This window comes from Penicillium vulpinum (assembly GCF_028829585.1).
Source record: "Penicillium vulpinum strain IBT 29486 chromosome Unknown utg000003l_segment0_segment0, whole genome shotgun sequence".
NCBI lineage: Eukaryota > Fungi > Ascomycota > Eurotiomycetes > Eurotiales > Aspergillaceae > Penicillium > Penicillium vulpinum.
This window is the reverse complement of record NW_026643243.1, coordinates 2,692,598-2,716,529: the sequence shown is the minus strand read 5'-3', so window position 1 is coordinate 2,716,529 and position 23,932 is coordinate 2,692,598. Positions and strand designations below refer to the sequence as shown.

The 23,932-nt window shown below is 49.2% G+C and overlaps 9 protein-coding genes across 9 annotated transcripts; 3 read left to right on the top strand and 6 right to left on the bottom strand.

The window, feature by feature from the left end:
- Positions 1-26: 26 nt before the first annotated feature.
- N7479_006142 (PMF1/NNF1 family protein) lies at positions 27-788 on the bottom strand (the record flags this gene model as incomplete). Its single annotated transcript, XM_057253838.1, has 2 exons — positions 27-321; positions 406-788. 2 exons carry the CDS (start codon positions 786-788, stop codon positions 27-29), a joined length of 678 nt encoding a protein of 225 aa, XP_057107700.1.
- Positions 789-1,408: 620 nt separating this feature from the next.
- On the bottom strand, positions 1,409-2,633 carry N7479_006141 (putative cAMP receptor-like protein; the record flags this gene model as incomplete). The annotated part of the gene is made up of 4 exons (XM_057253837.1): positions 1,409-1,432; positions 1,531-2,046; positions 2,111-2,312; positions 2,377-2,633. The coding sequence occupies 4 exons, from the start codon at positions 2,631-2,633 to the stop codon at positions 1,409-1,411; spliced, it is 999 nt and encodes a 332-aa protein (XP_057107699.1).
- Positions 2,634-4,130: 1,497 nt separating this feature from the next.
- Positions 4,131-5,397, bottom strand: N7479_006140 (cyclin-dependent serine/threonine-protein kinase phoA; the record flags this gene model as incomplete). Its single annotated transcript, XM_057253836.1, has 3 exons — positions 5,222-5,397; positions 5,137-5,160; positions 4,131-5,036 (listed from the first exon to the last, which is right to left on the bottom strand). Exons 1-3 carry the CDS (start codon positions 5,393-5,395, stop codon positions 4,131-4,133), a joined length of 1,104 nt encoding a protein of 367 aa, XP_057107698.1. The 5' UTR covers positions 5,396-5,397.
- Positions 5,398-5,598: 201 nt separating this feature from the next.
- N7479_006139 (putative SIR2 family histone deacetylase) lies at positions 5,599-6,738 on the bottom strand (the record flags this gene model as incomplete). The annotated part of the gene is made up of 1 exon (XM_057253835.1): positions 5,599-6,738. One exon carries the CDS (start codon positions 6,736-6,738, stop codon positions 5,599-5,601), a length of 1,140 nt encoding a protein of 379 aa, XP_057107697.1.
- Positions 6,739-7,354: 616 nt separating this feature from the next.
- N7479_006138 (cation diffusion facilitator family transporter) lies at positions 7,355-8,551 on the top strand (the record flags this gene model as incomplete). Its single annotated transcript, XM_057253834.1, has 2 exons — positions 7,355-7,904; positions 7,974-8,551. The coding sequence occupies 2 exons, from the start codon at positions 7,355-7,357 to the stop codon at positions 8,549-8,551; spliced, it is 1,128 nt and encodes a 375-aa protein (XP_057107696.1).
- Positions 8,552-9,073: 522 nt separating this feature from the next.
- On the top strand, positions 9,074-10,870 carry N7479_006137 (xylulokinase; the record flags this gene model as incomplete). The annotated part of the gene is made up of 2 exons (XM_057253833.1): positions 9,074-9,574; positions 9,635-10,870. 2 exons carry the CDS (start codon positions 9,074-9,076, stop codon positions 10,868-10,870), a joined length of 1,737 nt encoding a protein of 578 aa, XP_057107695.1.
- Positions 10,871-11,289: 419 nt separating this feature from the next.
- N7479_006136 (Ran GTPase-binding protein LOS1) lies at positions 11,290-14,735 on the top strand (the record flags this gene model as incomplete). Its single annotated transcript, XM_057253832.1, has 3 exons — positions 11,290-11,301; positions 11,452-14,493; positions 14,567-14,735. The coding sequence occupies 3 exons, from the start codon at positions 11,290-11,292 to the stop codon at positions 14,591-14,593; spliced, it is 3,081 nt and encodes a 1,026-aa protein (XP_057107694.1). The 3' UTR covers positions 14,594-14,735.
- A 1,326-nt stretch (positions 14,736-16,061) lies between these two features.
- Positions 16,062-17,207, bottom strand: N7479_006135 (S-formylglutathione hydrolase; the record flags this gene model as incomplete). Its single annotated transcript, XM_057253831.1, has 4 exons — positions 16,062-16,247; positions 16,315-16,509; positions 16,615-16,835; positions 16,952-17,207. The coding sequence occupies 4 exons, from the start codon at positions 17,205-17,207 to the stop codon at positions 16,062-16,064; spliced, it is 858 nt and encodes a 285-aa protein (XP_057107693.1).
- A 414-nt stretch (positions 17,208-17,621) lies between these two features.
- Positions 17,622-23,869, bottom strand: N7479_006134 (C50 family peptidase; the record flags this gene model as incomplete). Its single annotated transcript, XM_057253830.1, has 2 exons — positions 17,622-19,201; positions 19,255-23,869. 2 exons carry the CDS (start codon positions 23,867-23,869, stop codon positions 17,622-17,624), a joined length of 6,195 nt encoding a protein of 2,064 aa, XP_057107692.1.
- Between the last annotated feature and the right edge of the window lie 63 nt (positions 23,870-23,932).

The window sequence follows — 23,932 nt, the reverse complement described above, 5'->3', positions numbered from 1 at the left end:
ATAGAAAAACAATTTCTGCCACACACTCAGAGACCAGGACGGGTGTTTACTTCCTCGTCCATCTGGATGGCATCCTGGCGAATGTGATGTTGTCTGCTGAATTGCGTGGCCGCCGTAGCAGCACCCTCAATATCCGAAACGACCAATCCAAGGCGCGACAATAGCCGCTCAATTTCCAGCCTCTGCGCCTGCACAATCTGCGCAAGCTCCGCATTTTCTGCATGGGTAGCCTCGAGTCGGGTATTAAGGGTCGACTGCGCTTCCTGCAAATAGGGCGTAAGGTGCGCCTTGTACAGATCTTCGGCGCCGAGTGTATGCGCACTGTATAGTAAGCAAAGTTAGAAGTCAGAACCAACACAGAAAACAAACATAGTCCAAATAACCGACTAAATTTATCCAACATACACTGTTTTCTCTTGTCCCTCGGCATTCTCCCCCTCCTGGTCCCTCCTAGCTCTGGCATCCCCAACCAGCCGATCAAGCTCATTTAAATGCGATACGGCATCCCTTTCCGCGACAATATCATCGAACTCCGCCTTGGCATTCGCTTCCAGCTTCGCGTTCAGCTGCCGCCAGACACCCTCCAAACTAGCAGGAACGTGGCGCGCGGGTGTTGGGAAACAGCCCGCAAAGTTCGCATATGAGTTTGCACGGAGCGTGCGTGCCAGAGCCTGCTCGAAGACTTGATTTAGACGTGAGGCGCGCGGGCCTGGGGATTGGGAGATTGGAGCTAGCGGGGGAGGGAACGCCGACGCGGCGGCCGATCGGTGGGAGTTTTGTTCGGCCATGATGGATTTCTCTGCTGTCAGGATAAAGTCGGAGAGTGGGAAGCAACGAAGATCATGCGGGTATAGCGGGATTGGTGTGTAGGAGGCTGTTGTAGTTCTTTAGGAATTTGGATTCGGGGTTATTAGACGGACCTCATTCAACGCGACGCGCCGATCACGTGTTTCTATAGATCGAATTAATTGAATCGTACATTACATTGATATTTGAATGTTTTCGATGTTCATACTTCGTTAAATGCTATAAAGTGCCAATAAGGTTATGTCAATTACATAGAGTAGTGCACATGGTATCATGCAGTAGAAACGAGGCATTCGGCTATCAACCAAACTTCCAGCCCTAACTTAATGGATCTAAGCCCAACCAACTCCTCCGTCTGTTATCCTCATTCTCAGCTTTGACCAAAAGAACAGGACTTGGACTTTGAGAGCCTTTCCGTAGATGAAAGGATTGTAGATTTGTCACCGAATGGGGTATACGCCATGAGCATACGCGGCCATGCAGGTCAGACCAAAGTATTTTGAACGCAGGCCATGAGATAGAGACATATATAAGGCTGTTCCAAAAGCCCTGGAGTGGCAAGACGAAGCTAGATGCATAGTTGAGACTGAAATTAAAGTCATTAGGACGAGCCAGGGAATAGACTCTGTTTATCGTCGAGGGGACCTGCAATGTCAAACAATCAACACACGAAAAAGAACCGACATCGGTTTCCAGACTATAACGGACTCCATCTAGACCTACCCATGTAACAAGCAAAGCAATGAAAAACAGCATAGCGTATTTCGTATACGCCCAAGTAGCCGAACTGGTTTCCGTGGACGTCGACCTCCGCTGTGAGTCCACTGCATCCGGCCGCACGGGCTTGACAGATTGTTCCTGCTGAAGAGGACTGGGGCCTATTTTTGAGCTGGAAGGTTGAAGTGTGCTGGCAGTGCTCCCACCCTCAATAGTGACCGAGTATGCTCTGAACGCAGCACACGGCAGCCCGCGGGCGTTGCTCTCCGACAAGGACCGGCGCTCTGGAGTTGAACAAGCGATCTCTCTGGTAACCTGAATGCCCGTCAACATAGCGAAGGGAGATTCTGGGACAGGATCTGAGTCCACGCCGCCGATGTTCCGAAGCTGGCGCCGCTTCTGGTAAATTACCGTGCCTGCTCGTAGGTAGATGGCGAAGGTTAACGATATAATGAGCCAGACTGGTCCGTAGAAGACAGCGATGCGGAGGAAGTCCCACTGTATAGATACCCAGCACCAGAGCTGTTGGGAAGGTGATTTGATTAGCATAGGCTGATAGAAGGCAGGGCATTGGGGTTTTGCTTACGATGGCAGAGCCATATATCCGGCCTCGAGCTTGGGTCTTGATGAAGAAGTATGCGAAAGCTGGGACAAATGGAATACCATAACAGCAGAGTACATATTTCCATTCAAGCTGGCGTAGTTGCTCAGAGTTGTATTTGTGGAAGAATGTTAGGTAGACATTGCATGCCATTGCGAATGTCCATAGTGCATCGGCGGGCATGAACCTATGTATCCTTGCATATTAGTGGTCATCTGCTAAGGGCATTTAATTACGAATTTGATACAAACCATTGAATCAAAAACCCCTGGAACTGGCACAGAGAACTATCAACCCCAGAATGAATTCCGTCTGCCGATATGATGGTGGCTATATTGGCCATGATGTTACCCCATGATGCATAGAACACTAAGCGGTTGATGGGTTTACGGAACGTGGGGGACCAGATAAAAGTAGCGACTATAACAAAAGTGCCGACCAGTGAGATAGTCGAGCAAACACGCTCTGTGGCCGAGATGGCCAATATTTGTCGTTCTGACAGCGTCATGGTATCATGATCAATGACCTCGCAGGGAGGGGGCTTCCAGCGCCTGGAGGTTATATCTGGTAGATATGAACCGAGAAGATCCTCGTGGTTCAACAAAGCTAAGATTGCTTGTGATAGATCAAGGACACCAGATGATCGTAGATCTACCAGCAGGGACTTATTCTTTTGGTTATGGTTCACCCTCGAAACAGAAGGCAAACAGTTCGAGTAGATATGGCCAAAGCACAATACCACCTGCTTATTATCCGTAACGGGCAACAAAGAAAAGAATAAAAAGTCCGAATGACAAATAAGGCAAGACAAGCCCAATCAGAGTATCGCTGATATTCCCCTCGGCTTATAGCTATGAAGATGCTAGCCTGATGCCCATATAACAAAGGATATGGCCCCAACAGTATTAGGCTCAAACAAGTGCCAAGAATACGAGTAAGAACCTAGCAGGGTGTCTTTCAAATAATTTCCCCTCATGGGCCAGGGCACAAACTAATACTCCCAATGAAATACATGCGAAAGATTCCAGTGTGGGTGGTACCTCAACGTGCAGTAAGTATCCTAGGATTCTCAAAATAGGAAATAGGTGTCTAGGTGGCCAGGGAATAAGGGACCAATACTAGTTTGCGTAAACAAGCTCTGGAAGTATAGCCCTTGGGTTGCACAAATGATCAAAGTCGTTATTTAGGCGTGCAGTCTTTGTTCTCTATGGCTGTTAGAGTTATAACAGCTAAGGGTGAAGTAACCTGAATATGCTAAGAGTACAACGGTGACAAGAAGGGGCCTTGTGAAATACATACACTCTGTTCGGTGTGACACTAACACAACTGTTTTGCTCCGATGTTTTCACATCCCATTAGTTGCTGAAGACCAGATTGAAATACGGGTAACTGCATGTTTGAAAGATTATTCCGAACAGATAAGCATGAAGATATTCAAACGCTAACGTAATACCTGCTTGAAAGGGATGCTCTAGGTACTTACACCCGGGTATGTACTTCCGATTAATAAAGCGCATTACAGCAGCCATGAGCTTGTTCATCCCGAAAATCCTTGGCCGGTGTAAGGAGTACAAAGAACTAGTTGCAGTGTCAAGCCAAGATATCCCCGAGGGTTGCAGTTCAAACGGGAACATTTGAACTAGATCCAAGCACTTGTTGCACATGTCTCGCACTGTGAGCCAATAAATACAGCTTGGGGTGGATGGCAGAATTCATTTCTCGAGGAACAGCTATTTATCAAACAAGCATAAGGTTGATAACATCCGGAGAAGTGCTTCGGAGCATCGTCAAGACAACAGAACAGAGTTCCGAAGTCGATCCATCTCGAGGTACGCCAGATACTCTTCATCTTTGAAAAAAAAAACCTAGCCCCAAACCCGCAATATCAAGTTGAAAAAAAGAAGAAAAAAGGAAGCAAAAATATCCATCATCGGGTATAACGCCGAATTCTCCCATGTCAATTGTCTAATCGAGCTCGTCATCTCGTCATGCGCAGTCTAGACCGCTAATAAGCGGGCTGCGGGGGGATCATGCCTCCATATCCAGCCATCTGTTGCTGCTGGTGTTGCTGCTGTAATTTAGCCTGAATCTGAGGTAGATCATGGAACCACGGGTGCTGCAGGGCCTCATTGGCGCTGATACGCATCTCCGGACGGAGTTGGAGCATACGGTTCAACAAATCCATCCCGATAGCATCCATTTGAGGGATGATCAGGGACAGATCCTGCGTGGCGTAGATCTGGAAGTCGGACTTATATTCTGGCAGCTGTGAGATACCAGGCCATGTACGTTCGGAGGGTGTGCCCATCAAACGGAAGATCTTGATCAGTTGATCCTCGTTGGTTGTGCCGGGGAAAAGCGGACGACCCGTGTACATCTCTGCCATAATGCAGCCAGCGGACCAGATGTCAATGCTGGTGTTGTAGGTGCGACTCCCGAGGAGGACGTCCGGTGCGCGGTACCACAGAGTGACGACTTCGTTGGAGAATGTATTAACTGGAATTCCGAATGCGCGAGCTAGTCCAAAATCACCTAGCTTAAGCTGGCCCTTCTTGTTGATCAGGAGGTTCTGTGGCTTCAGATCTCGGTGGAGGACTCTGTTGTCATGACAGAAGGCGATGCCCTTGAGTAGCTGATGCATGAAGGATTTGACTGTGGCAGGATCCAGCTGTCCACGATCACCGCGAGTGTCCATATATCTTTTCAAATCTCTGTCCATGAATTCAAAAACAAGCATGAGTTTGTTTTCTGTGTGGATGACATCGTAGAGTGAAACGATACTCTCGTGCTTCAGCTCCTTCATGAGCGAGATCTCACGGATTGCAGTCGATGGTGTTCCCTCCTCGGAATCCAAGTGGATTTCCTTCAGCGCCACCATTTCGCCGGTCTGGCGATTGCGCCCTTTAAAGACCTGTAGTATTCTGCATCAGCGGTGAACGGGGGAGGAGAGGGGGGGGGGGGAGTGGCAATCAGCCTAGGAGCAGGTGGAGAGAGGAGAGATTGGGACGTACGGTAGCATAAGTGCCTTCACCGAGCTAGAAATAAGACAAATACCAGTTAGCAAAGATCTAAGACTCGACAAGTAGAAATGAATACCTTTTCTAGCTGCTGGAAGGAACTGGGCTGCTGAGATTTGTCCATTTTCGGTGGAAGTGTGGAAGCCGGTGGCCCCGATGGTTTGGGTTTAGAATGAAAGAGAAAGTGACCAGGAGAGACCAGATTTGAGGCGATCTTTAAAGGGTGGGCTGTAGGATCCCTGAAGTGTTCCATGCTGAGACGTGAGGGAGGAGCCCCGCGTTGAGCGGCCCGGGACTTATCGACTTGCCCTTTTTTTTTTTTTTGGCTGAGTTAGCAGGCGCTTATTCTCTTGCTCTCTCTATTTCTATTTTTATAATGTGCATTTTTGTTTAAAATGACCTCGCATTATTTCACAATGATCTTAATTCCCTATTTCTTAAAATTTCTTTTTTTATCTATAGATTGACTGGGAGTTGGGAAACAACGGTCGGGAGGACTGACTGGGCTGGATGGCTACACCGGACATGAGCCGTGGGTTCGTGTCCAAGATTCCCAAAAAGCAGGGATTCGTTCCTCACGCCCCCAACATTGACAACACCAATAGGCATGCCTCGTTTGTGTGCTCGTTCCACTAGGCGCCACGCCGAGAAAGTGGCCAGGCTGCTACCCAAGATGAGTAGCCGCCCAGCATCATCGATGGCCTCTTCAGCCGCTGTCTTAACCAGTGGATCGATATTTTCACCAAACATGATCACGGCCGGTTTCAAAATGCCAGCGTTTGAAGTCGCCGATAATGCACCATCACTTTCTACCTCTACATTCGCCTTCGTGCCATCACTCAACATGGGAGGATTTTCCAAGCAGGTTGGACATGAAGGATAACGGAAAGTAGAATATGGCGCTTCGGCAAGATCAACATCTCCATCCGGGTTCAGCTTCAAACCTTTCCGCCGTTGCTCCTCCGGATTATCGGTATCGAGTGCACCCTCTGCAACCATACGAGCCAAAAACTCCGCCCAAGCTGGATTGAGTTTCTCCAGCGACACTTGAAAGTCAGCGCGGGGTAGTTGGTTTCGACAGCTAGTACAGACGACAGATCGCAAGTATCCATGTAGTTCGAGGGTAGATAGTTCTGGATGCGCGAGAGAATGGAAAGAGTCAACATTTTGCGTCACCACCGAACTGATGTATCCTTTGTCACCGAGGTCCTTAATTGCCCAATGAGTCGAGTTCGGCTTTGCATTCACGAGTCCGGGCCAGCCGACGAAGCTGCGCGCCCAATACCGCTTGCGCGACTCATGGCGGGAGGCGAACTCATGGTAATAAATCGGACGATAGGATTTGTTTCGCCGATAGGTACCCTGATCGCCTCGATAATCTGACAGACCCGATGCGACCGAGATACCTGCGCCAGTCAGTAGTACCGTCTGAGAATGTCCTCCCACATCGACGCCCCGGAGATTTAGGGACGGTGGCGCAGTTAAGAAATTGCTGACAGCCTCAATTGCGCCTGCAAGTGTCGTTGCAGTGCGAGGGATTATAATAGCAGGCGGTAATGGTCCCGTAAAGGGGATCCGGATAGCAGGCGTCGTCATTGAAGACGCACCATCATTCGTGTCTTGGCGGAACGGGGAGTGGAGGTTCTCCAACAATTGCGTAGTTGGAAGCTTGGCGGGAACTGCGTAAGAGAATATCCGAGATTCGTCAAAGATTAAGAGCCAAGTAATATACGAGATTGATAAAGAAGGACTATGATAGGCTCTGGGGTGTAGTCCGAGTCAAAAGGATCAATAGGAGTCATGGAGATGGTCAGGGAGAAATGTAAGCGTTCAGATTGGAAACGGAAAATCAAGGGACTTGCCGGATGACCTGATCGAAAACATCTAAAACATCCCACCTTACAACATAAGGCATCACATCTTTTTGGGAGATTAGATGTAACTAAACCTAAAAATACCTGTCTTTTTGGCACAAAGACACCCGAAAAGAACACTCTGTCCAATCCTTTTGTTGTGCTCGCGTGCCCTCGACGTGATGCCGCTGACGCAGCCCCTATGCAGGCTTCGTCCTCTCCACTTCAGGATCTCCAGTTTCAGATCTCTTACTGCCCAGCGGCGTATACTTACTTCTGCACCTTTTTTGAAAGACGCTTCTTCATTCCTTTTTCACTCCAGACCTCGTTCCATCCCACGTTCAGCAACATCTTTCGTTATGACACAAACTAGGGACCATGGCCATAGTCACGGCCACGGTCACCACCGCCACCACCACCACGACAATACCTATCTTACCTCCACAAACAAACGCGATGCTGGTGTTCGGATTACACGGATTGGCCTCGTTGCTAATTTGTGCATGGCAATTGGAAAGTTTATTGGCGGTTATGTCTTTCACTCTCAAGCTCTCATCGCTGATGCCTACCACGCGCTTACCGATCTCGTCTCCGACTTTTTAACTTTGGGGACTGTCGCTTGGTCCCTAAAACCCCCGAGCGAAAGATTCCCCAACGGATATGGAAAAATCGAGAGCATCGGTGCGCTTGGAGTCAGTGGGCTCCTGCTCTGCGGAGGAGTGTTTATGGGTCTCAACGCGGGACAGGTCCTGCTGGCTCAGTTCTACCCCGACGTGGCTGAAACAGTAGCACACTCGGGGATTTTGGGACATGGTCATTCACACAGCCATGGACCAATAGGTCCTAGCATTCACGCAGCGTGGATTGCAGCAGGCTCGATTGTGGTTAAGGAGTGGCTTTACCATGCTAGTAAGTAAAGAGAGGGGCAGAAAGACCCTGGAGCGGTTTATATCAATCAGGTGACTAACTTTATTCCAGCTATGAAGGTTGCCGAAGAGCGCAAGTCGTCCGTGCTTGCATCCAACGCCATTCACCACCGCATCGATTCCTTGACGAGTATCGTCGCCCTTTTCACAATTGGAGGAAGCTATATCTTCCAAGACGCTACCTGGCTGGATCCAGTTGGCGGAGTCCTGATTTCCTTGATGGTCATCAAGGCCGGTTGGGCCAACACATGTACATCTCTTTTGGAGTTGGCGGATACTACAGTTGATGAGGAAATCCGACACTCCGTGGAGGATGCTGCTTCTAAAGCCTTGAAGGATATTGAGGATGGACATGAAGTGATTGTTCGTGATGTGCAGGGCATGAAATCTGGTCAAAACTACTTAATGGACATTGAGTTGGCTGTGCCGGGGGCCTGGGCTATTAGTCGGTCACGACACATCGAAGAGACCGTTCGCCAGGCTGTTGGATCGGGAGTTCGTGGTGTTAAGCGGATCAAAGTGCGTTTCATTCCGGCTGAACATCAAGACCTCACGTTCTCAGATGAGTTCGTTGCACAGGATATTAGTGGTGACCCAGAGACACCCCAAGATGCTCGGAAACGACAATAAAGGATAGAGTTCTGCAATGATACCCTTTGGATGTGGGAGCTATGTGTATAGATTGAATATAAACAGATCGTATAACATAGTACAGAGTATATAGTGGGGGGGGGGGGGGGGGTCAGGTGGGCAAGCTATTCTACCGAGAATTTAACAGAGCGACAGCTAAAAAGTGCTATTTACCCGGCAAAAACTTTCTCGGGCCTGACTTTACATTCCTGGGAAAATCATCATTTTATCCTAATTGGCCTCTCGGTATACACTTTCCACTTTTTTTTTTATAGCAGAAGATGCTTAGGAGTCCACTATGGAACGAGACCGGTTATAGTCCATTTACATCATCGGTTCATCCCACCTGGCCCCGGGGAAATCTTGCCGCTTGCACTTCTACTTCTTTTCCCGGCGTCCCATGATCAATCTTTTTTAATTGAGAATTATTTTTGCCTAAATTTGGAAGAAATCCTACTTTATCTTTTCCATTGCTCTATTTACTCTATTGTCCCCGTGTAATTGTGTTTGTCACTTCCAACCATGGCGTCAGATACTCCCCTCTATATTGGATTCGATCTCTCCACCCAACAATTGAAGGGATTAGTCGTCAACTCCGATCTTAAGGTAGTTCATGTTGCCAAATTCGACTTCGATGCCGACTCGCAGGGGTTCTCGATTAAAAAAGGCGTGCTGAACAATGAAGCCGAACATGAAGTGTTTGCCCCGGTCGCTCTGTGGCTGCAGGCATTGGACGGTGTGCTAGAAAGCTTGCGCAAGCAGGGTCTCGATTTCCGCCGCGTGAAGGGAATTAGTGGTGCGGGGCAGCAGCACGGAAGTGTATACTGGGGTCAGAATGCGGAGTCACTTCTCCGCAATCTAGATGCCAGCAAGTCCCTCGAGGCACAGCTGGAAGGGGCTTTCTCCCACCCATACAGTCCTAATTGGCAAGATTCGAGCACTCAGAAAGAATGTCACGAGTTTGATGCCGCTCTCGGCAACCCCGAGGATTTGGCGCAGGCCACCGGAAGCAAGGCACACCATGTAAGAAGCCCTTGAAGTCTTCAAGTATACGCGGAGCGAGTGTGCTGACACTATCATCAGAGATTCACAGGTCCTCAAATCCTCCGATTCACAAGGAAGCACCCCGATATTTATAAGAAGACCTCGAGAATTTCATTGGTGTCTTCTTTCCTGGCCTCGCTTTTCCTAGGCCATATAGCCCCGTTCGACATCTCCGACGTGTGCGGGATGAACTTATGGAATATCAAGAAAGGGGCGTACGACGAGCGCCTGATTCAGCTCTGCTCGGGTGTTTTTGGAGTTGAGGATCTCAAGCAGAAGCTAGGCGAGGTACCGGAAGACGGAGGTCTGCACCTGGGCCACGTTCATGCATATTTCGTAGAGCGTTTTGGCTTCAGTCCCGATTGTACGGTCATTCCAGCAACTGGCGATAACCCGGCGACCATTCTTGCACTGCCACTGTTGCCATCAGATGCAATGGTTTCGCTCGGCACCTCTACTACCTTCCTCATGTCGACCCCTAACTACAAACCTGATCCGGCCACACACTTCTTCAACCATCCTACTACCCCCGGTTTGTACATGTTCATGTTGTGCTACAAGAACGGCGGCCTGGCCCGCGAGCACGTCCGAGACGCGATCAATGAGAGCCTGAATGACACCCCTGCTCATCCCTGGATCAACTTTGACAAGATCGCGCTGCAAACTGTCCCATTGGGCCAACATAACCCAACGGCCCCGATGAAGATGGGCCTGTTCTTCCCCCGGCACGAGATCGTACCAAACATCAGCAAGGGCCAATGGCGCTTTACATACGATGCCAATACCGGAAGTCTACAAGAAACGACTGATGGATGGAACTCTCCGCAGGATGAAGCCCGCGCTATCATTGAGAGCCAGTTGCTTTCACTGCGCTTACGGTCTCGAGACCTTACCCAGAGCCCTGGCAATGGACTTCCCTCCCAGCCACGCCGTGTTTATCTCGTTGGTGGAGGATCTAAGAACAAGGCAATTGCCAGAATTGCTGGCGAAATCCTCGGCGGCGTTGAGGGTGTATATTCGCTCGATGTTGGTGACAATGCCTGCGCCCTGGGTGCCGCATATAAGGCTGTTTGGGGCATCGAGCGACAGCCCGGTCAAACATTTGAGAACCTGGTCGGTCAGCGATGGAACGAGGACGAGTTCATCGAGAAGATTGCGGACGGGTATCAAAAGGGGGTATTTGAACAATATGGTCAGGCCGTCGAGGGCTTTGAGAAGATGGAACACCAGGTTTTGCAGCAAGAGGCCGACAAGGCCCATGGACATGGAAACTGAAAATAATATAGACATTAAAGAAGATCATATTAGAATTATTTTGGCATAACTTAGCTATTTTGAAGCCCTATATAGCAATGAGAGCATAGCAAGTCTAGTACATATAGTATGATGTTCCCAACAATATAGCTCCGGGCCCCAAAAACAACTGTGTGAAAGCCCCTTGCCCTATTTAGGAAAACACAAAGAACATCGCATTTCAAACAAAACTCCTTCATATCTCTCTACTGCAGAGATAGATATTTGATTTGTAGACTTGATACTCTCTTGGCAAGCGAAGGCGGAACCTGGCACGGGATCGATTACGATATCCAGTTTAAATGATATCTCCTCCACCAAAAAAACAATTTTAACAACACACACCTTCCCTACGTTTCATTTCCTTCTCTCCTTCCCACACATCGAAGGGAGACTGGAAGATGGAAGAACAGGTGAGTCTCCCAATTATGTTCAGCTCTCTCCAAAACCGAAAAAAAAAAAATCCAATACCCCAAACACCGCGCCCCTCCCCCGCCGTTTCAACCCCTCCGATACCTTGAGCGTTCCTCAGCTCAAGACGCAAGATGATTGACACATCCTAGGTAGCAAATGCCATTGAGATCGCCTGGAATCCATCCTCCGACCAAGCCCTAAAATCGCAAGCCTACGAATACCTTAACCAACTCCGCTCCGACCCCTCCGGATGGCAAGTTTGCCTCTCTCTCTTTACCCAAACCCCACAGCGGCCCGAAGTCGTACGGCATGTCAGTCTGGAGATTGTAAATAGTGCCGCCCAGGTCGGCTTGATCGATCCGGCCTCGCTCGGCCTTGTCCGAGATAGTGTGCTAGCCTACATTCGCCAGGCTTACGGCCCGGAGGCCACTGCCACGCCCGACGCTCCTTATATCCAAAACAAAATTGCACAGACCGTCACTTTTCTCTTCTCCACTCTCTACGCGAATGGCTGGGAGTCTTGCATCGACGATCTACTGAACCTGACCTACAAATCCGCGGGCCGGGATAGCCAAATCGGTGTAGTTTTTTACCTGCGTGTGCTGAGCTCGATTCACGAAGAGATCGGCGATGTGCTGGTTTCCAGATCTCGCGGGGAACAGGACAAGGCAAATGCGCTGAAAGACCTGATCCGTGCGAGGGACATGCAGAAAATTGCCAACTCCTGGCAGGAGATTTTGGCGGTGTGGCGGGAAGGTGATGATGTGATAGTCGAGATGTGCTTGAAGGCGGTTGGTAGCTGGGTCAGCTGGATCGATATTGGTCTTGTCGTGAATCAGACTATGTTGGACCTGCTCTTCCAGCAGCTTGGACGGGCCGAGAAACAGGAGCTTCGGGAGGGAGAACAGCGGGTGCGCGATGCGGCCGTGGATGTCTTCACAGAGATCATTGGCAAGAAGATGAAGCCTTCGGACAAAATTGAGATGATCGCTTTCTTGAACCTCGATTCCATCATCACGCAGCTGTCTAACAGTCCTCCACTACGGGAAAGCCGATTCACATTCAAGTACGATACTGATTTGGCAGAGACGGTTGCCAAGCTTGTCAACAATACAGTCGTGGATATTGTGCGAGTATTGGATAATGATGCTGGCCCCGCTAAGGAGCAGGCAGAGAACCTTTTGCAGGTCTTCCTGCCGCATGTTCTGCGATTCTTCTCGGATGAGTACGACGAAGTCTGCTCAACTGTTATTCCATGTGTCAATGACATACTCACTTATATTCGTAAACTCGCGAAGGCGAACCCATCCTTCGAGGAGCGAAACAAATCCATCTTGCTCCCGATCTTGAAGGCGATCATTGCGAAAATGCGGTACGACGACACCTCAAACTGGGGCGAGGAAGACGAGCAGACGGATGAGGCAGAGTTCATAGACCTTCGCAAGAGACTGGGTGTTCTACAGCAAATCATCGCCTCAGCCGATGAGCAGCTTTACATCGATGCAATCTCAGAGGTGGTGGGTACCACTTTCCAAAAACTGCGGGCATCCGGTGGGCAGCTCGACTGGCGTGACCTAGATCTTGCTTTGTACGAGATGTACTTGTTTGGCGATCTGGCCGTCAGGGGTGGCAGTCTCTATCTGAAGGGCTCTCCTACTGGCATGGCTGCAAACCGTCTCATCGAGATGATGCTTGCAATGGTTGAGTCCGATATCCGATCATTCACCCACCCTGTAACGCAACTTCAGTACATGGAAATATGTGTTCGTTATAGTTCATTCTTCACTCACCACACTCATCTCATCCCGGGTGTTCTGGAGAGCTTCCTCCGGCTTGTACACCATCCTGTTCGAAAAGTGAAGACTCGTTCGTGGTATCTGTTCCAGCGACTAGCTAGACAGCTGCGCAGCCAAATTGGCAACGTGGCACAGACTGTCGTGGAGGCATTGAGTGACTTGTTGGTTATCCAGGCCGAAGTGCCGTCGGAGGGCGATGATGGTGATGAGATGTCTTCCGAGGACCACGAGGGCTCCGCGGACGCCGTGTTCAACAGTCAACTATACCTTTTCGAGTCCGTTGGAATAATTTCCTCGACCCCGAGTGTCAGCGCAGACAAGCAGGTTCTCTATGCCCAGTCGGTGATGAACCCCATCTTCGGCGACATGTCACGTAATCTCGAAGCCGCCAAGGCCAACGACGAACATGCATTGCTGCAAATTCACCACGATATCATGGCTCTAGGAACCCTCGCCCGTGGTTACTCGGATTGGCAGCCGGGCACCAGCTCACCCTCTGCCCTCCCGGTGCCAGAGGTCTCGGCGGCTTTCGCCCAGGTGGCTGAAGCGACTCTGGTTGCGCTCGAGTCTCTCAGTTCCTCATTCAATATCCGGACCGCTGCTCGCTTTGCGTTCTCGCGGCTCATTGGCGTTCTGGGCGCGCAGATCCTCCCTCAACTGCCCCGATGGATCGATGGGCTCTTGACCCAGACTTCGTCACGCGACGAGATGGCGTTGTTCCTCCGCCTTCTAGACCAGGTCATCTTTGGGTTCAAGGGTGAGATCTACAGCATCCTCGACACCCTCTTGACTCCTTTCTTGCAGCGAGTCTTCTCTGGTATTGCCGATCCGACAACCGGTACTGATGACGAGATCCAGCTTGCCGAGTTGAAGCGAGAATATCTGAACTTCTTGCTGGCTGTGTTGAACAATGATTTGGGAACTGTGATCATTAGCGAGAGGAACCAGCCCATCTTCGAAACCGTGATTACTACCATCGAACACTTTGCCAAAGATATAGACGATTTCACAACCGCCAAGATGGCATTCTCCGTGTTGGGCCGTATGGCAAGCTGCTGGGGCGGACCTGATATTGCCTCGGCTCCTGCTAATGGCGCCGCACCTGCCCAAGCCGCACTCCCCGGCTTTGGTGGATTCATGATCACCCGGTTCTCACCTCTTTGCTGGGCACTCCCTACGACGCCATCCTTCAACTCAAAAGATGCACAAGCCAAGCAGGTTCTTGCCGAGGCTGGCGCTTTACAACGCACCATCTACTCTAAGACAGGCATGGAATATGCGGAATACTTGCGTAGCCAGGAACTGCCCGGCATGGGCATGGGCACCGATCTCATCGAAGAGTTCCTGACTGCAATGAGCCAGCTAGACGTGAAAGGGTTCCGGCAATTCTTCCCGGTATGTACTACTGCCTTCATACCCCTAGCATTTCGATCTACGGGACATCCAACTAACATCCAACTTTCAACAGTCATTCATCCAACGATTGAGCGCATGAAGTTTCCTTTTATCCTCTCTATCTGCTTTCTAGATTCCCCCATCAATTTTCCATATTTACGTTTTGACGCGACGAGGTGACGTCTCTCCTCATATTGCCCTGTGACTTCGCCATCTTCTATACCATCTACTTCATCTCATCCAAGTATTCCGATCCCGATACCATACTTGCCCAGCTTGAACCCTAAGAATAGTGCTCGATCAAACTCTCGGGAGCAAATCAGAAAGAAAAAGAATTTACCTGATTTTCAAAAAGTTCCCAGTACATAACTTCCTTCTTGCTTCCCGTTGATCCCTTCTGCTCATGGTGCATTCGCATTGTGGTGTTCATTTGTATTCCCCCGCCACCACTCCCCGGCGTTTCAATTTTTTTTTTCTTTCCCTCTTTCCAAGGTTCTTGCCGGCTTCGTAGGACCGAAGAGGGTTTACTTTTTATCATATGTGTTAAGTTTCTTTCAAATTCAATGGTTGTACTGGAGTAGGTAGATCATGAAATGAAGTAGTGGAATTACTCTAAACAAGTTCGACCGAGTATACATACAAGTTTAATTAAAATTTTAAATAAGGATTACAAGAATAGACTGCCACTTATGTGGCTTCTGTCTTTGGCCTCTCCAGGGCTGAGAACATAGACCTTTTAGTACTACTTCCCGAGGTCCAAGCAAGTTGCCATTTGGTGTGAATTTCTACACTATTCGGTACATACTCTGTATAATTCGGGACCTGGGAGATTTAAAGTACACATATCTTCTAAGTCCGCATAGTAGATGCATTATATACCAAGCACCGAGCCTTTCAGATTCTTCGTCTGTCCCATCAAACTTGGTTGTATAAACATCCGACAGCTGGGTCCCGCTTCAGGTCAAATATACTAAGCCGGACGAGCCAGGCGCAAGAGTAATTATACCATAGCGATCAAACTCGCATACTTGGTATCTAGCCATTCAAGGAGGCTCGGGAAAAAGATCGATCTATAAGATATGCAGCGACAGGTATATTTGGGGTTCATAATGAGGTTTATCTAGTCAGAAATACTAGTATATAAATTGAAAACCAAAGGCGAGAATTCGATTTTGAAAGATTTGAGGGCAGAGATCTATAAATATTTCAATATGTCTATGTCACTAAACAGGCAATTCGGTTACTTCGAATAGTTTGAAATAAGCTGCCAGAAGAGGGCTATGAACAAATAATATGCCTAGTCAGATTCCATAGATGGCTTAGGCGAACACTATGTTTTTTTTATCAATGTCATTACTTGATACTTCCACCTACTAGATATAGTAGTATCTCCCAAGAATCAGCTTTCCCTTGTCATTCAAGATTCCAGACCCATTTAAATCATCGACCTAACAACCTGGTGCTCACTTGAGCCAAAAAAGAACCAATCAGATCCAGCTTACAAAAGATATACGCAAAAGAAGAAATAAAACACCATTTGAGATTAGGAGTTAAGAGGAGAGCACACACTATGCAAATAGATACTTGGCCGCATGCTCAACATGGTCATCCGCAAAGGTAGCGATGGTATAATAGGAATGGTCATAGTCCGGCTGGTAGCGAACATTCAAGCCGGTGATGCCTGCGTCACGGGCTGCGGCTTCGAAGTTCTCTGGGAGGAGTTGGCCTTGTTTGTAGAAGTTGTCCCCGGTACCCTATATATGGATTAGACATTGTGTGAGGCACGGAGTAGATAGAAGAAAGTGGAAAGAAAAAACCCACCACATCAACTAGAATATCCAGAGGGCCACCGCCCCACTTCTTAATCAACTCAGTAGCATCGTGCTCCTTCCACTTATCTTGCTGGTCATCGCCGAAGTAGCCCTTGAATGCCTTCTGGCCCCAGGGGCAGTTCGTCGGGTTCGTGATCGGCGCGAACGCAGAGACGGACTTGTACTTGCCTGGGTTGCGAAGGAACTGATGGATTGGTTAGATAAATGACGCTTGCACAAGGTATATCTTCTTTCTAGCTTTTGTGCAATATATAAAACTTCCGAATATGACAGACAGTGTATAGCTTACCAAAGTGAGAGCACCGTGTCCACCCATACTGTGGCCGGTGATACTAACACGACTGGCATCCAACTGCGGGAACGCAGCAAAGACAGTCTGGGGCAGCTCTTCGGTGACATAGCTATACATGTTATAGCCGGCGTTGTAGGGGGCCTTGGTAGCGTTGACGTAGAAGCCAGCGCCGGAGCCGAAGTCGTATGCGTCGTCCTCGCCTTCGATGTTGAGGCCGCCTAGAAAATGGGCATGTTAATTATACATTTTTTTCTTTTACTTTTCAATAGGATAACTTGAACTGATGGAAATATATGGGCAAATTGACGCAACAAAAGATAAGGTAGACACATACGTGGGCTGGTATCAGGGTACAGCACGGCAATTCCCTTCTTGCTGGCGCTGTGTTGGAAAAAGCCCTTCTCAGAGCAGTTCTCAGCAGTGCAGGTCAGACCAGAGAGGTAGATCAGTATGGGAACTTTCTGTGTCTGGGCCTGGGGGGGCAAGAAGAGATTGAATTTCATTTCGCATTTTGTGGTTGCGGCGGCATGGCTGAGCTTTAGGAGCTTGCCGCCGAAGGAGGCGATGGTTGCATTTGTGGTGACGGACATTTTCGGGATGTGCTCTGCAGTATGTCTTAAGAAGAAAAGAAAACAGGAAGTTAACGGGAAGACGTTGACGTTTTTATGGTGGGGAATATGTCCCGCATGAGGGGAAAAGAAAGGTCCACTTTGATAGGAAACTGGATGGATTATTCTTCCTATTACGGATTTTATACAAGTAATTGTATATATAAGCCTATCTAGGGGATAGTTGGTCTTATAAAAGACTTGAACTACACTATTGTTTATATATGTAGTCTATTAACTGCACCTTAGAATAGATACACATCACAGACATTAGTCTATTACAATGTGACCTCTTGAAAGTCCGAGTATGTAGAGTCAAATCAGATTGCTGCCCACAGTGGGGTAAACGCTAAGGTATATATGCACAATAAAAAAGAGAAAAACATAACCTCATATTCACTCCAAGAACACCGGAACTCCATAAACAACAGGTGCTGCGCCGTTCAGATACTTCAACACACACGCACCCCTCGAGCGCGCAATTGCCGTATCAAGCCCAACATTCTCCTTGCGGCTTTTATCCTTCTTATCCTTCTTCTCAACCAGACCCCACGCATCAAAGGTAGTCGTGGTAAACCGATCGATGTCTCGATCCGTGACATCCCACAGTGTAGCCACGAGCGCGGGGCTACCTGCATGGAGATAATTCATCGGCGTACCGTAGGGCTCATATTCGCCAGCTTCAGTCAAAGTGCCACTGCTACATCCCATGAGGAAAGCAACAGCGCATTTTGTGAGCCGCTTGACCGTGCGGCCACGGATGTACTGTGCGCCGCTGCCGTGGCCGAAGTAGAGGAATAGATCCTGCTTTTCCAGGGCGTCACGGAATTCGTCTTCGGTTGGTTCGCGCTGCACGACTGCGGTCCAGGATTTGAACTGGGAGAGATCTTGTTCAAATGTTGTTTGCGTTGTACGTAGGTCGCCGGTCGGGTTGAGGACAAATGCGCCGGAATTCCGGTCCACGATGGCCCCGGAGGATGCCTTGCGGAATTGGAGGACTCGGTCCCGGAGACACTCGAGGGATGGAACGCGACAGACGGGATATCCTTGGAGACAGGGAAGTGACTCCCACGGGAACAGGTGGAGAGCTTTATCGAGCACGAGGATTGTATGTCTTGGTGGCCGTGCCGCAAGTTCATCGCGGGCAGCTTCGTGATAACCTCGCAAAGCATCGAGGGTATCTACGACCATCATGTCGAAGTCAATCTCATCGTAGGCATTGCGTTCGCCCTGGAATTGTAGGATATCCACGACAAAGTAAAGAAGATCCATCAGCGTGTCTTCGGGTTCTTCTTGAGCTTCGAGATCACGAAGCCCAATGAACAAGTCCACTACATTCTGGTGCAGCGTGAGTCGGGGTCCGGCGGCCTTGCCACCCTTTTGCCGAGAAGGGAGATGCTTGTCGAGGATACTTTGGAAGGTACCCGCGAACCGGGCCAGCGCAGTAGTCTCCCGCGACAACGGCGAGAACACACCGCGGAAACCTCCAAACCATATGTTCTCAATGTTTTGAAGCGCACTTTCCATCCGACGATCGAGCGCTTCGCGGGTCTTCCACCATTCCTTCTTTGACAGCTTGTCCGTTTGGGCCTTGGCTGCATGTGCACTTTCGTTGGCGAGCTTGATGAGTTCTTGCATTTCATCTTTTCCATCCTCAAAAGTGAACTGCTCTTCATCTTCATCTTCTGAGTTTCCTCGGTGGAGGGGAAGACGCAGAAGGAACGGCGAACGGTCTTTTTGGAGTCGTGAAACCACAAATTCGGTATGGTCTGCACTCAATGACAAAGAGAGAACATTCCAATTTTCAGGCAGAATATCGACATAATCTTGTGTGAAGTTGGAGCAAAGATCGCTGTCCAGCTCGACAGCTGAGGGGAACGAGGCTGGCCAAGAAAGAGGGTCGGCAAAATCAGCCAGTTGTCGATCGATATCAATCGCCATACGCTCCCGGGCGAATGCGCCAACACGTCCGATCTCTAATTTAAAAAGTCAGATATAGGTCAAACCAAAAGGATCTCGCAGAACTTACCATTCATATTTGCAGGCGACTGAGCCAGAGTCGCTGGGATCCCGGGAGAAGTGGCATGTGATAGCATAGAGATCCGACTCATCAAACGAGATGCCGCATGGCTATCAAGCGTTGAGCCTAGAATCGTGGCATCAGAGAAGACACTGGCAAGGCAATCGCTGGCCTTGGACAGCATAACCGAAAAATCCTCACTGGCTCGTTGAGCCTTGGTGCGCGTTGTTTTGGCTGGAGCCCTGGTTCTTCTTGTCGATGGCTTTGTCAGGGGTAAACTAGGCTCTTCTGCTGTCTTGCTTGGTGTTTTGAGTGACGGCAGCGAGATTGTAGATTCAGGTAACACGCAGTACACGGCATGGCTGGCAAAACGGCGAATTGCATTAGCCAACAGATGCTCGCTCTCGCCGATCTCCAGAGTGATCTTGCTTTCTCGGGCCACGGCAAATTGCCTGGCCTCTGCAAGTGTTTGCGCAGATCGTTCAAAGTCACGTAATTCCCGCAGGCAATCAGCCTGCTGTCTAAGGATGTTGCCTTTCAGTTGTAATAGAGTTTTAGATTGAATTTCGGGGAGGGTTGGTTTTGGAGCTGGGGTTTTCTTTGTGTTTTTGGTAGCAGCGGAACTGGTTGCACGGGTCCGTCGAGTGGTAGTAGTTGTAGTAGGTGTTGGGGTTCGAGGTGTTGGTGTTCGCCGGCTGCTTGCTCTAACCCGTAACTTGTCCATCTTTTCTTCGATTTCTGCCATGCCTGATACCTCCAGATTGGCAGGGATATCAGCAGAGGCAATGGCTGTGACGATTTTATCTGCTTCAAGGAGAACACGGAGTGCCTTGTCATGTGCACCCTGGGTCTTGTAAAGAGACGCAAGTGCCATTTGGAAAGACACTGTTTCGATACTTCTCTGGGTTTGTTTAGATGACTCGGCCGCTGCAGAGAGATGGTCTTGTCCCTCACTCATGTGCCCACTGAGAATCCAATGGCAACCGAGCTGGGTCTGCGCTGCAAGTAGCCGTGCATTGGCATCAAGTGTCTTGTCAATCTTCAGCGCTTGTTCCCCGTAATAAATAGCATCCTGAAACAAGCCGTGGTGGGCAGATAATGTGGCGAGGTTCAACAAGCAGGTATGGTGAGAGCCCAGATGCGGCCAGAAAGGTGCACCTTGGATGTAGCTGACAGACATATCCGGGGAAGACCCGTTCTGAGATAAATCTAGCTTTGCGATACCATCAGCAACAGCTTCAACATCAGAACCTCCTACAGCAGGCAAAAGTTTGTCCTGCTTCCTTTGAGCGAGCCTCTCAACCTTAGCCCATATGCGGCAGTTGAGTCTTACAGACAACTTTGCGAAGTACAGAGCCTGGGTTGCTGAACCCTGTGCGGAGAACAACCTAGACTGAACGAAGGCGGCATCTGCTACTAGTCTTTCCCATGATATCTTGGACATCACAGTTAAATTGCTCAATTCTGATTTGCACTTTTCGTAGAGTGTGCGGGCTGCTGTAAGAACGGCAGCAGCTTTCTCCGGTTCTCCAGTCTCCAGAAGATATTCCACCTGTGCAACTTTGTAGGAAATGGTAGCAAGAGAAGATAAGTTCGTTTGGGCAAGATACTGCTCGCCACGCGAGAGAAGTTCACCTGCCTTTTGGCAATAGCCCAGGCGGCAATTCTGCAGTACCAAGCGCGACAGAATGATGATGGCATCTGACAAATCCCCTGATTGCTGGAGCTCCGCAGCACGCAATATCAGTTCCAGGGTGCATAGTTGAGCGTTCCAAAGCCCGTGAATTTCGGTATAATCAACCAGGGCCTTCAACTGCAAGACCCAGTAGTCCGTGTCATTGATGCAGAGCAGCAGTGTTTTCCAGTCATGGGACTGGCGCACCAATGAAGTCCACGATGCAAGCGTGTCATCCAGTTGGTTTGCGTCCATCTTGCCGTAGCGGAAGCCGATAATAACACGCAATGAGTTGCTGATATGGATTGCAAATGAAGCAAGATCAATGTCATCTTGGACTTGTAGACCACGATTCAAAGCCTCTGTCCCTGCATTCAGCAGAGTTTCAACCAAAGACGAATCCAAGGCAGTAGGCTGCTCCAGTAGAAGCCGCAAGGCAGAGAGAATCACACGAGAGCGGCGAATAGGGTGTACGTCAAGGGGGTAGAGATCGAGGAGGGAGGAAACAGCCGAGCCGAGAATCAAGCGGAACTCTTCCTCGTTTGAACAATAGCTATGCATGTCAACAAGCAAGACCATCTGCCATTCGAGAAGAAGACCTCTCTGCTCGAATTCTAGTTCAACATCATCATAAACAACAGAGGGGTGAGATCCCTTTCTGCGCAGCTTCATTTTCAGAAAGGCGGAAAGAACACGGCCAAGCATGAAACTGGGACTCTTAGGATCCTGGTTGACCGAACTTGGATTATGTCCTCCGCTGCTCTTGGCGATCTGTTCTAGAGTGCCAGAGAGAATGTATTCTTCAATCGATTGTCGAAACATCTGCTCCGATTCAATGTACATATTGCCCTCGATGTACAGATGAGCCATTCTCTCGAACTTGAGGGCTGCAAATGCCGTGTCACGCTGAGAAGGTGAGCAGCTTGAAAGCAGCTGGGTAGATTGTTTGAGAAGAGGTATAAGCTCCCGATAACCCTGTCCGGCTTCTTTTTCTTTGATGTATCGAGACCAGAACAGATTTGAAAGTTTGATTAGTGCCATTCCTAGAGTTTCCGTTGTCTCTGCGCTTTGTTCATTGGGAGATCCAATGGTGGAAAGGAGGCGTTGGCAATCGGCCAGAATTGGAAGCATGTCTTCCCAAGGTGGCCTCTGAGACATGATGGAAAGTTTCCCAATTGCGACAGTAGAGTCAATGGCAGCGAGAATAATGTTCCTAGAAATTGAAATGCGCTTGCCGAACATCTCAAGCTCCTTTTCGTCGCCATCTTCTGCTGGTTGGCGTCCAATATAGCGCCTGAGGAACCTGATGAAAGCTTGTAGATATTCCCTGATCTGACTAGTAAGTTCGTTTTTCTCACTTTCAGTGTCGTCACTTTTTGTGATAGCCTCTCCAAACCACGCAAGAGCCAGCTTCTTTAGTCGTGCAGCTTCCACTAGTAGTTCATCTAGGTCGTTTGCACTGCCTCTTAACTGCAACCCTAGGGACTGAGTCGCGTCTGACACAGAATCCAAAGCTCCATCCAAGAATTTTTTTGATGTCTTCAAAGCCTGGAAATGAACAGATGCAATTTTACACCGAACTGTTGCCAGCGAAAGAGACTGCGTTTTTGACAGGGGATTGACGGCTTGTGTGAACAGTTTCATGGATTCGTCAAAACAGCCCGCATCGAAAGCGAGCTGCCCGAGAATAATCATGAGCTTAGCAGCTTGATTGGCATTTTGTGTTTCTGATGAGTTCTTCTTGACCTCTGCAATGGATATCTGCAGCCGCGTAACCGTTTTGTAGATTAAAGCAAACTCGGATTTCTCAATGCCCTTACTCCGGTGAGAAAAGCTACCAAAATAGCGAAGCAAAGGATCGAAAACTTCCTTGCTCTCATCACAGACATGACCAGACAGCTTCCAGCCCAAACTTCGAACTTCAAGCGAAAGTAGTTGCAAAGCCAATGACGTGGTTGGCTTCAGACTATTCGAGGCTTCATCCTTCGAGAAAGATGAACCCGAGCAAAGTGACAGAACCGTATTTGATAGTAATTGGAGTTGAAGAGCAGCTTTGTCGTTCGAGAGTTGACCCGATTTGAGGGCAGCCAAAATGACTTGGGCAGGGCTACTTGAATCAGAAAGCTGCAAGGAAGGGTAGACCTTCTGGATTGTGGAGGCTCTTCTATCCGCGGCAAATAGTCGCATCACGTTCGAGTGAAAGGGAACGAGCAAGCCGTAAAGCGATTTTCCGTTCGAGATATGAGCAAATGTCAAGAGATCCGACATCCGTTCTTTCGAAGCTTCTTCGTCCGGCATCTCCTTCGTTTCTGTACTCTTCTTCCCAGCCTTCCCGCCATCCAGATGTTGTTGGATTCTCCGCTTCAAAAGTCGAAGCTCTTTGTATGCCACGTCATTGAGTCCCAGGGAAATAAGCTTTCCGGCGAGAACACATAGTCCCTGCTCGAGCTGCATGTTCGGAAATTGGTCATTCGCAGCGTCGTTTTTAAGGCTGCGTAGTGTGGACAAAGAAAGCCTGGCGCACTCCGCAGCCGAGACGATGCCCGCGTCGGGGCCATTAGCAGTGTCGGGAGAATTATTCTGACGCTTGGCTGTAGATTTCTTCGCTGCATCTGTGAGGGTCTTTAATGTGGCATTGAATATTTCTGTAGCAAAGACCAGCTTCTCCTGACAAGACAATGTCGCCGCGTCGTGATCGGCCAATGATTGCAGCGCCGCATCACTCGCAGGTTTCGTCTTCGTTGCGCGGGAAGTTCTCGTTCGACTCGGCGTCGCGGCGGGTTCTCTTGTGGATTTTGTGCGTTTGGTGGGTTTCTCGGGGATCTTTGGCGACCCGCGGAGGAGTGTTTGGAGGGACAACACAGTAGCGTCGGAGCATGTGGTCGTTGAGCGAAGGGCCTGTTTCACGGACTCTGTCAAAGAGCTGCCCGGTAAGACGGTAACCGCCATTTCTATTGTCGTTTTATCGAAGCTGCAGGACTGAGGTCATCGCTCGCGTCGAGCCTTTGATGT